Raw genomic sequence first — 12,150 nt, forward strand, 5'->3', positions numbered from 1 at the left:
GATCAGGTTAGCGGCAATGGGAAGTTGTCAAAATTTAGATTTATTTGGACGGCAGAGATAGATGATAGATTTACTTAAGGATCAAGGAAAGAGAAACAAGGATGATCCAAAATTTTGGCCCTGATCAACTAGAAGAATGGAATTACCATTAAACAAGATTAGGAAAAGCACAGGAGGATTTTGTGGAAACATCAGGAGGTATTCTGGACATGTTCCGTTTGAGATGCCTGTTAGACATCCGCATGGAGATGCCCAGTAAGTCGTAAGATATGTGGGTCTTAAAAAAAAAAAAAAAAAAAAAGATATGTGGGTCTTGAGTGCTGGGAAGAGGTCCAGGCTAGATCTAGAAACTACATGCTCGTGGGGGGTCACGAGCATGTACATCATACTTTAAGTCATGAGACTGGATGAGAGTGAATTTAGATAGAAAGGAGAAGAGAGTCAAGGACTGAGTGAGCCCTGGGGCACTCCAGTACTTGGAAATCAAGGAGATGAGGAGGACAAAGCAAGAGACTGTGACAGAGAGGCTAGAAAGGTAAGATCAAAAGCAGGGGGCTTCCCTGGTGGCGCAGTGGTTGAGAGTCCACCTGCCGATGCAGGGGACACGGGTTCATGCCCCGGTCCGGGAAGATCCCACATGCCGCGGAGCGGCTGGGCCCGTGAGCCATGGCCGCTGAGCCTGCGCATCCGGAGCCTGTGCTATGCAACGGGAGAGGCCACAACAGTGAGAGGCCCGCGTACTAAAAAAAAAAAAAAAAAAAAAAGCAGGCACACACAGTGTCCTGGAAGCTAAAACAAGAAAGTGGTTCAGGGAGAAAAGCCAACTGTTGGCTCAAACTGGAAAGTCAAGTAAAATAGGACTGATCATTGAATTTGCAATGCGCGGTCACTGGTCACCTTAATGAGCGGCTTCAGTGGAGTAGATCTGAGAAAGGAGAGAAATTGGTACAGTGAGTACATATAAACATGTTCCAGGAGTTTGGCAGTACATGGAAGGAGAGAAAGAGGATAGGAGCTGGAAGCATTGGGTTTTTGTTTTTATCTTTATAAGATGAAATAAGTAAAACAAATATCAAGTATTTTATTAGTAAAGTGATTTAAGTTATTATACACAGAATTTTTAAAGTGTATCTTAAGAACAGGTAGCTCCCAATTTTATCTCAATAATCACCTTTTGTCAGAACTAAGGGTAGAAAACCTAGATTTCCTGAGCTCTCTGCATAAACTGGCAATAAACCCTAATGAGGAGTGTTCAGGGTGGTCTGGGGTGTTCTGGGTTTCCGGGGTATTTTTATAACTAGCTTCTGAATAAACCCTTCCCCCTGTGCACTATTCCACCACCTCCACTTAAACCTCTACTTAGAGGAAATCTTCCAAATTGTATATATCTAAGAATTTGCAACCCTAATCAATAGGGCATAAACATGCTTAGGACAACGCCATGTTTGTTAAGATTCTTGGTGACATTTAGAAATGAGCTTGGAAAAAATTTTCAAGAGTCCAAAGATACGTGAGGTCAATGATTTTTTTTTTTTTTTCAAAAATGCAGGGGACACGGGTTCGAGCCCTAGTCCAGGAAGATTCCACATGCCGCAAAGCAACTAAGCCCATGCACCACAACTACTGAGCCTGAACTCTAGAGCCCATGAGCCACAACTACTGAGCCTGCCTGCCACAACTACTGAAGCCCGTGCTCCTAGAGCCCTGCTCGGCAACAAGAGAAGTCACGGAAATGAGAAGCCTGCGCACAGCAACAAAGAGTAGCCCCCCTCACCGGAACTAGAGAAAGCCTGCACGGAGCAGCAAAGACCCAACGCAGCCAAAAATAAATTAATAAATTTATTTTTTAAAGTTTAAAAAAAAAGAAATTAGTATTTTTAACCCTAGCTCCACTGAGAAGTATATTGAAATATCCTCACTGCAATTTCTCGTCCAGTTCTACAACTTTCTTCTTTAACTCCTGGTTCTCCTTGACTGCAGACTGAGCTGTGATTTTTAGTTCTAACTTTAGAAGTGGAGAGTGCCACTGATTCTTCTTCTAGCTCCTGAACTCTGTCTCTCAAAGAGGTGAGGAGAGACGATTCTCTGGCATTGTTTTCTCCGTAGTTCTCCATTTCAGCTTTCAACTCTTGACAGGAAACTTCTTTGGAAAGCATCTTGGATCGCAGTTTTCGAAGCTAACATGGAAAAGAAGTAAAAAGAGGGAAAAGATGTCAATGGTATAAGTTGGAAGTACCTTGAAAAAAACCCAAAGTCATAACTTAAAATTTCAATCTTTTATTCATGACTTCATCCGAATTTACTTTTTTTTTCTTCATATTTGTTTCCATATTACCAGCTGGGAAATTATGCCTAAATAGTGGACTTCATAGTCTGTCTTTTTCAAAAAACGATTGAGCAATGTCTTGTGGTAACTGAGTCTCACTCAAGAGACATGGGTGGAGTATTTTGCAAAAAGCAATAAAATATTTTGCAATGAGAATTCATTTTCTAAATCTGTATTACTGCTATTGCTGCTCACGATGAAACAAGGAAGCTGCAAGGTAGGCTGTTTGTAATTTCATGGCCATAGCTGTTTCCCGAGTCGATACAGACTATGCGATATATCACAGCATCTCTCCCCCTGGCCTTATGGACACTAACTGTGGCTGATAAAGAAAAATAATACTCGGATTTCTGGAAAAAATATAGGAGAAAAGGAAAAATCATTATAGGATTTACACAAAGGAAACGTTTTAACTTTTATGAATTCCGTGGCATCAAAATGCTGAACACAGTATGTGCCTTATTAAGCTACCAGACCCACTCCCATTAGGAAACTTTATGAATGCATCTGTTTTTTTGGAAATGTAAGTATGCATGCATACACACACACACACACACACACACACACACACACACACAATCGACTCATCTTTCAGTGGGATCCTAGCAGCCTAGTGAGACTGCTAGTTACCTCACAGGCAAGCTTAGGATTCCTTGGGGCCATCAGGCTATATATAAGCGCAGTGAGTCTAGAGAGAATCTCCCAGAAACTCCACAATAGACCTGATCCAGGCCAGAGGGTAAATGGATCCCAATCGTCTTCCTAGACTTTCCCCCAGACAATCAGAACCACAAGAAAGGGATTCAGATTTCCACCCCCAGAGCTTCAGATTGCAAGCAATCCACATTAAAGGCAGCTACTCCCAGGGATGCTTCCAGCCATCCAAAGCCCACACAGCCCAAACCCGAAGTCCCCAGGTGTCCCCAGGTGCTCTCGAGGATGTAGAGCTCCCCTGAGATGCAGAATCCTGCCCACGTCACCCTGCTTTGCATCACGGCAAATGCACAGCCTTTCAGGAGTTCTCCACAGCTAGAGGGTAGGGGCACCATAAGGGAATAAGCGTAAACTTTGCCAAAAAGTTTAAAACTGTTTCCCTTTGTCCTATTTCTAATCACCTCTATACTCTGCTTCACTCCATAAGAAGCTAACAAGGCCATTTGTGAGTTATGAAGACGCAGACTCTCACCTCAGACTGAGCAGATTCAAATTTGACCAGAGTTGCTGCAAGTTCACTCCGGGCAGCCTCGGCCACATTCCGATAGTGGTTTAACTGCTCCCGAGTAACTGCGACTTCCAAGAGATGATTATAAGTTTCCTGATAGGGTTCCCCAAAAGACAAAATATACAAAGGAGAGTTAAACAATCTTTTCCATGCAGCTGTGCAAAGCAAGATTAAGTACAGAAGCATTCTTTGTAGTCCAAATATGTTGGAAAGGCTGCCCAGAGATGTGTTTGGTTCAGATTATTTCATTCTCCTTCTCAAAATTTTAAGGGAAGCAGGAGGCAGCCCAGGAACGAATGATAGGCTCCCCCAGGACGGTAGTGGAGTTTGACTTTTAAGAGTTAGTATGTCCCCTTGGGGGACTTCCCTGGTGGTCCAGTGGGTAAGACTCCACACTCCCAATGTAGGGGGCCGGGGTTCGATCCCTGGTCAGGGAACTAGATCCTGCATGCTGCAACAAAGATCCCGCATGCCACAAAAGAGACCTGGCACAGCCAAAAATAAATACATAAATAAAATAAAATATTTAAAAAAAAAAAAAATTTGGCCTTTGACACTTTACAGAGTTTCCTTCCGCCCAACTCCAATGTTATTTGACCTCTGACCAGAACAGATAGCATCAACAAAGAACCACCAGAAGAGATGGCTAACAGGAGGCAGTTTTTATTGTTCTTCTATTTCCAGACTACAAAGATTATCAACTCATCTCTGGTCTGTTGAATAAGTGTTTCATGTGTTTATCAAAGAGACCCTGTGATTCAAGTATAGAAGTCTGTCTCCTTCATAATTATCCACTATGCCATTTATTCTCAATCTCATAGCCTATCTTGGGTTTTTGTTTTTGTTTATTTATTTGTTTATTTTTGGCTGCGTTGGGTCTTCGTTACTGCACGCCGGCTTTCTCTAGTTGCGGTGAGCGGGAGCTACTCTTGGTTGCGGTGAGTGGGCTTCTCATTGCGGTGTCTTCTCCTATTGCAGAGCACAGGCTTCAGTAGTTGTGGCTCAAGGGCTCTAGAGCGCAGGCTCAGTAGTTGCGGCGCACGGGCTTAGTTGCTCCACGGCATGTGGGATGTTCCCGGACCACGGCTCGAACCCGTGTCCCCTGCATTGGCAGGCAGACTCTTAACCACTGCGCCACCAGGAAAGCCCTATCTTGGGGTTTTGAAGGTTACTCAGATGAATGCCTGAGGCCAGAGATAGTGGTCATGCCTGGAGTCCTTCTCCATCCAGAAGGGAACAACTCTCAGCTCCACTGATGGCTGCCAATGCAGAAATATGGACCCCAGCATGGCCTCATTACTCTAATTTTTCAAGACAAGTCCTATATTTGGGCTTTTGAAGTAAAAATTCCCAGTTTTTCCCTCTGGGTAATTAATTTAAATTTTAAAAAAAACACCATATGATCCCAATAAACACATCTGCAGAGCAGATTTGATGGGTTTGGGCTGTGGGTCAGTATGTAACCTCTGGTTCTGTTTCTGTCCTATTCATGCCATAACACCTGCTTTCTGAAAGAATTATTCCAGAGTTTGGACAGATACCCACCTCTATGAAGTTTCCAGGGCCTGGGGTTTTTGTGAAAGACATACAAGAAAGCCATTCATTTTTGAAGGAATATGAAAGAGGTCACATAAAGAAGGGTTTCCCTGGAATATCTAGTGTCCTCGGGGGACACACCAGTAAAACCTGTTTATGATTCTGCCCGGCTACTGAACTGCCAAAGACTACTGTTTGGAAATACTCATGAATGCAAAGTCATCTTAAAGCCCTGAACTTCACAACAAGCGTTGTCATGACTAGTGTGTTTCAATCCACAAAATGCTAAACAAAACCTTCAGCGCACTTAGTAACAGCCAGTGTTTGTCAATTACAACATATGCAAGAAGATGGAAGGCATGTACTCCTGGGGAGAAAGCATAAAACAATTAACTGCATCTGTTAAGAGAACCACATCCTGTTCAGCCTCACCCAGCATTCAGAAGGAACTTTTCTACCCTAAACACTCCAGCAATATTTTCCAGAATAAGCCATGTGAGGACCTAGGTCACCTACAAGAGGTCTGAGCTACAGCACGTATGGACCATTTTCTAAAATTCCTTAGGGAAATAAGTTTCTTAATGGCTATGATTATTTCTTTCATTGACTAACATGATTTTTTAGGACATGACAGAGTCATACTATAATTTTATATCTCTTTCTTATGAAAAAATATTGTGTCCGTTGGTTATAATATTAAGAGCCCCTGAGACAGTTCAGAAGTGGGCCTTTATCTGAGGAGGTTACAGTGTAATGCAGGACACCACCAAAAGCATTAGCATCTTCACATGCTCATGGGCGAAAGAAACCACATATTAAGATATTATTACCTTTGACACTGGAGCAGGGCCTACGTGAGGAGGACTCTTGATTACCGAGTTTAGAAGACAGGTGCTAGGATCTAATTCACCTTTTCAAAGTCCAGCAGACTCGAGATTATTCATCAGCAAGTGTTTACGAAAAGCCTATTCTGGGTCAGGCACTGAGCTTACAGTCTAATAAGAAAAAGAGCATTTATCAAACAACCACGCTGGTGATTGTGTAATTACAAACTGAAATAAATTCAAGCAAAGAAAGAAACAGACAACAAAGGAAAGTGACTTAAAATTAGGGAGGTGGAAGGAAAGATTTCCCTAAAGAAGTGACGATTAAATAGAAATTAAATAGGCAAGAGGTACTGAAACAGGAGCAACCCACATCTTTCAAATAGCCAAAAGTCCGAGCAAAGGTCCTGTGGCAGGAGTATGCCCTGTGTGATCGAGGATCAGAGAGAAGGCAGTGAGGCCTTCTGAGGGGTCAGAGCAGGTGAAGAATACTGGCAGCAGGGCTCAAAAGACAGCCCTGAGCCCATTGATATATTTTAGTACCTGACAGGGCTTCTTTTTAAAAATATTCCTCCTTGGCTATTCTTACGTGTTCATTTTACCATATGAAATTTAGAATCAGCTCATTAAATTCCAAAAATTCCTGTTGGTATTTTTATTGGGAGCATGTTAACTTTATAAATAAACTTAAAGAGAATTAACATCTCTTAAATGTTGAGCTTTCCAAATAAAATCATCTTTTTTCCATTTGTTCAGGAATTCTCATATGTCACATATGTAGCTGTGATGGTTAATTTTATGTGACAACTTGACTGGGCCACAGGGTGTCCAGATATTTGGTTTAAACATTATTCTGGTTGTGTCTGTGAGGATTTTCTGGATGAGATTAACATCTGAATCAGTAGACTGAATAAAGCAGATTGCCCTCCCCAATGTGGGTGGGCCTCATCCAATCCACTGAAGGCCTGTATAGAACAAAAAGCCTGAGTAAGGGAGAATCTGTTCCTTCTGCATGTTTTTGAGCTGGGACATCAATCTTCCCCTGCCTTTGGATTCAGACTCAGACTGGAATTTACACCTTCAGCTCTCCTGGGCCTCCAGCTGGTCTACTGCAGATCTTGGGAATTCTCAGACTCCATTATTACTCAAGCCAATTCCTTGTCATATATATATATATATATATATATATATATATACACACACACACACACACACGCACACACATATACATACATATACATCCTACTGGTTCTGCTTCTCCAAAGAACCCTGACTGAGCCCCAGAGACACCTCTGTGTTGAGCTGGGCTCTGGAATATACCACACTGACATAAATCATACCAATGTTTTCTTTTTTTTTTTTTCTGTTGCTATACCAATGTTTTCTTAAGCAAAAATAAACAAATGGGACCTAAACTTATAAGCTTTTACACAGGAAAGGAAACCACAAACAAAATGAAAGACAACCTATGGACTGGGAGAAAATATTTGCAATGTGACCGACAAGGGCTTAATTTCCAAAATATACAAACAGCTCCTACAACTCAATGACAAAAAAATAAACAACCCAATCAAAAAATGGGCAGAAGACCTAAACAGACATTTCTCCCAAGAAGACATACAGATGGCCAATAGGCACATGGAAAGATGCTCCACACTGCTAACTATTAGAGAAATGCAAATCAAAACGACAATGAGGTACCACTTCACATCGGTCAGAATGGTCATCATCAAAAAGCCTACAAATAACAAAAGGTTGGAGAGGGTGTGGAGAAAAGAGAACCCTCCTACCTGTTGATGGGAATGTAAATTGGTACAGTCACTATGGAAAATACTCAGTAGTATCAAGGTTCCTTCAAGAAAAAAAAAAAAACTAAAAACAGAGTTGCCATATGGAGTATACCACAGAAATCCATTCCTTCAAGACACTCTGAGGTAGCTTGAAATGAGAAGAAATGCACAGCAGTAGCATGAGAGGATTACAAGGATAAGAAAAACAATATGAAAACTGAAAGAAGACTGAATTTATTTATTTATGCCTACGCTTTTCCTCTTAGCCCTTCCTTGGCCGTCCCATAGATCCTTATGTAGTCTTCTTCATATTTGGCTTGGATTTCCTCTTTGACCTGAGTTGTTTTAAGGGCTTAGTTGTTTTTGCGGCTCTCCGTCCTCAGAATTTGTTACGATGTCTGTTTTATTGCACTGTGCTCAGACAACCCAACTGTATTCCAGGCTGACATTCATGGGTGTACACCAGTGGGGTGGACCAATGTCCATTCAGAACTGGGTCCATTCAGACTGGAAGGTTGTCCTTCTTATAGCAGCCATTACACATTTTCACCATCATCCTTGTCTATATTATTTCTACTTCAGGGAATTTCTCAAGGTTTTTGTGAATACTCAATTTTATGAACATCCAATGGGTATTTAAAAGGAAGGTATATTCTCTATCTTCTGAGCTTGAAATTCAATATGTATCAATTAGTTCTACTTTATTCATCATTTTAATTACGCATTTCTAGTCTCGTCTAATTTCTACCCTAATTTCTACTCTATCCTGGCTCGAGAGAGGTGAGCTAGAGCCTCCTATTACTACTATAATTCTCTATCACCTTGTAGCACTTGTATTCTTGCTGAATGAACACTGGTACTGCTTGACTTGGTGCAAAGATTCAGAAATTTCATATATTCGTTGTGAATTGTACCACGTAGCACGATAATGTGCCATTATTTGTCTGACCCTTTTTGCTCATAATTCAACTTTTTCCAATATTGAGATCATGACTCCTGATTTCTTTTTGTTTGCATCTGACTACATATACCTTCGTTCCAGCTTTTTATTGTCAACCTTTCGGTATCACTTTGTCTTGGGTGTCTTATATGTAAATAAAGTTGGTTAAGCCCTTTGGATACCCTTCCAATTACACTATATCTATTAAAAATTTAAATGTAAATACTAGGACCCAGCAGCTCTACCTCTCAATTATCTCCCCTTGAAAAACAGTCACATATGTGCATAACGATATAACAGCAAAAAAAAGAGGGGGTATGTGAAACAATATAAATTCCCATCAACAAGGCAATTACTAAAAAAGGCACTCCCAAACTATGAATACTAGGCAAGAAGCAGTAGGAGATCGTGCTGTATGTTTGGGCATAAGAATATCTCCAAGATATACCACTGAACAAAAGTAAGAAAGTATAGATCCACAGTTTGATACCTTTTTTCATAAAACACATAGGGAGGGAAAGTGCTATGTCTTTTCTATAAATGTATTTGGAGAAGAAAAAGAGAAAAAGGTCTGAAGGGACACACATCACCTTAATAACAGTCCTCACCTCTGGAGCCGACAATAGTATTGGAGTTGGGAAGGGGAAAGGCTTTGTTTTTTTCAAGAAGGATATATTTATGCATTATTTGTATAATTTAAAGAAAAGAAAAATACTGGGAAGAAATGTTACTGCGGTTATCTTTCAGTTATAGGACTACCTTTTATTTTCTTCTTTATTATATGTTTTTATATTTTCCAAATCCTTTATAGTGACTGTACATTAATTTTATAATCAGAGTAAACATCCCCCCTTAAATAAAAACAAAAGGAATAAGGATAAGAATAGACAAAAATCACAAAACCTGCCATGTGGTGCCTTTATGGAAAACACAAGGACAAAGAAACAATCCCAGTAGCATAGGAATTTGAATGCATGTGAGAGCAGACATCTCAGGGGTTTGCTCTTTTAATTAAGCCCCCTAAAGTTAGTAAGATTTTTGGAAAATTCTTCAACTTTTTCTATAAATATTAAGCAATCTTCACTTTAAAGAAACGAATTTTACCCTATTCAAAATGGCAAGATTAAAAACTCATCCATTTGTCCTCACATGAGGACACTCCAAGTTATTAGGTCTCTCTCAGCCAAACCATGAAGCAATTTTACATTAATTTTAAAAAGCCAACTACCTATGATTTGATTCAGCTACTGATATTATGATAATGATTGAAATTGCCTCACAGGGTAGCTCATAGGCTTTTCAGAATAAAGGATAGTTTCAAAGCGCAAAGGCAGAAAGAAGAGATCAGCTTATTCATAATTTAGTACACAATGTGTCCGATTATCTGACCTGGGGACAATGTCTTGGGCCAGTCTTGCTTCTTTGGTTTAGTTGTCTTATTTTCCCATGGACAAAAAATAAAAAGAAAAGAAAAGGAGAGGAAAATCACTGCCTACCTCTGACACACAAAAGCACCTAAATCCATTCCTATCTTTCTATCCCATGACCAACCTCCCCTTTTGTTCCAGCATTATTCCATACCGCAGCGCATGACTGTGTCACCAGGGCACTTCCACTATGGAATGCTTCCTTTAGCCTCTCTCTCTCTATCTCCTTCCCTCTCTCTCCCCATCCCTCTTTAAGCCTTCACTGCTGCCCCAGGGAGCAATCCCTTCTAAGACTCTCTCCCCTACTCTCCAACTTCTTCCCCCCAAGTGGTTTCTTCCCTAATTTACAGAGCATAAATTAAGTCTTACAAATTGTATTTCTCCAACCAATGCCAATTTTGACTACTCATCAATTCTTCTCCGGATTTTCAAGGATTTTCCTGGCCCTCCTGCTTTTCCTTCTTATATCTGCATTTGGTTTCCGGGGTTTACTACTGCCTGCAGGGGACAGTGTGATGGGTGTGGAATTCAGGAAATAAATCTGAGTGTCTACATTTTAGCAGTTGTGGGACAAATTTTGGAGGAAGACATTTCTGCATTAAATCAAGTTTTGTGAAGAAGCCGATCTATTATTTTTCCATTGTTCTCTAATCCCTTTTTTCTTGGGTGTCACTTAAAAACCCTTCTAACTCTATATCTTTATTGCAGAGAATGCAGTATTCCAAAATGTTCTTAATACTGTGGCTCTACTAAAAGAAACTGAGTCATCTTTTCAGATGGGGAAGGGTTGCAGTTAGAAAAACTTAGATGCCAAACCTTTTGAGGGTTTGCTTCAAGTACTAATCCTGATATAACAATATATATTAAATATGTATCTTATATATACTTATATATTAGATATGTATCTCATATATATACATATATATATGATCATAACTAATATTCACTGAACCAGAAACTATTTCTTTTTGGGGGGGCGGGGGGGAACTATTTCCGTTCAATCTTCACAACAGCCCTATGACTATTCTTTTTTTTTAATTTATTTATTTATGTATTTATTTATTTATGGCTGCATTGGGTCTTCGTTGCTGCACGCAGGCTTCCTCTAGTTGCTTTGAGCAGGGGCTACTCTTCGTTGCGGTGCGCGGGCTTCTTATTGCGGTGGCTTCTCTTGTTGCGGAGCACAGGCTCTAGGCGCGCAGGCTTCAGTAGTTGCAGCACACAGGCTTCAGTAGTTGTGGCACGTGGACTCAGTAGTTGTGGCAGGAGGGCTTCAGCAGTTGTGGCTCACAGGCTTTAGAGCGCAGGCTCAGTAGCTGTGGTGCATGGGCTTAGTTGCTCCGCGGCATGTGGGATCTTCCCGGACCAGGGCTCGAACCCGTGTCCCCTGCATTAGCAGGTGGATTCTTAACCACTGAGCCACCAGGGAAGTCCCCTCTGACTATTCTTATCCCCCAGGGACTGTTCTTATCCTCTCATCAAAAAATGAAGCTATTAAGGACTAAAAAGGAAATTCTTTTGCCAAATAGCAAACAACTGGTAGTAGACCTGGAAGCAGTGATTGCTTTTCTGTGCTATATAATTTTAAAATTAAGTTTAAAGTAGGATTAATTAATGGGCATATAAAATGTCCCTGTCACTGCAGGAGACACTTCGGCGTATACCCCGTGACCCACAATTCTACTTGTCATTCTACATGAATGTTCGTGGTTCGCAGTGTCCATCAATACAGGAATTGGTCAACAACAGTACATCCATAAGATGGGAAACTAGAAAGCAGTTAAAAGAACAGAACTAAACCTATTTAGAGCAGCACAGATAGATCTCAAAAACATATTGTTTTTCAAATAAAGTAAATCAGAGAACAAAACTAATAGTATGATACCGTTTATGTTTTTAAAATACATGCTAGACAAAATAACATATTTTCTAGGTTTAAGTATGAATGCAAAAAGTATTTTTTTAATCGTCTGGAGGATACTCACCAAACGTATTTAATAATTCCCTCTGGAGAAGGGGATCAGGATTAGAGGTGATTGACAAAAGGAACTATAGTTTATATGTAATGTTCTCATTTTTAAAGGA

General features: G+C 40.5%; 1 protein-coding gene across 1 annotated transcript in view; it reads right to left on the reverse strand.

Moving 5' to 3' along the window:
- The window catches only part of CCDC170 (coiled-coil domain containing 170), an 84,856-nt gene that overhangs the window by 49,096 nt on the left and 23,610 nt on the right, over positions 1-12,150 (reverse strand). The window contains 3 exon segments of the mRNA XM_027083326.1: positions 1,920-1,996; positions 1,998-2,177; positions 3,513-3,641. Of these exon segments, the coding sequence (XP_026939127.1) occupies positions 1,920-1,996; positions 1,998-2,177; positions 3,513-3,641 (386 nt within the window).

Source organism: Aethalodelphis obliquidens, unplaced genomic scaffold (genome assembly GCF_003676395.1).
Source record: "Aethalodelphis obliquidens isolate GAN/ISIS:26980383/991018 unplaced genomic scaffold, ASM367639v1 scaffold3, whole genome shotgun sequence".
NCBI lineage: Eukaryota > Metazoa > Chordata > Mammalia > Artiodactyla > Delphinidae > Aethalodelphis > Aethalodelphis obliquidens.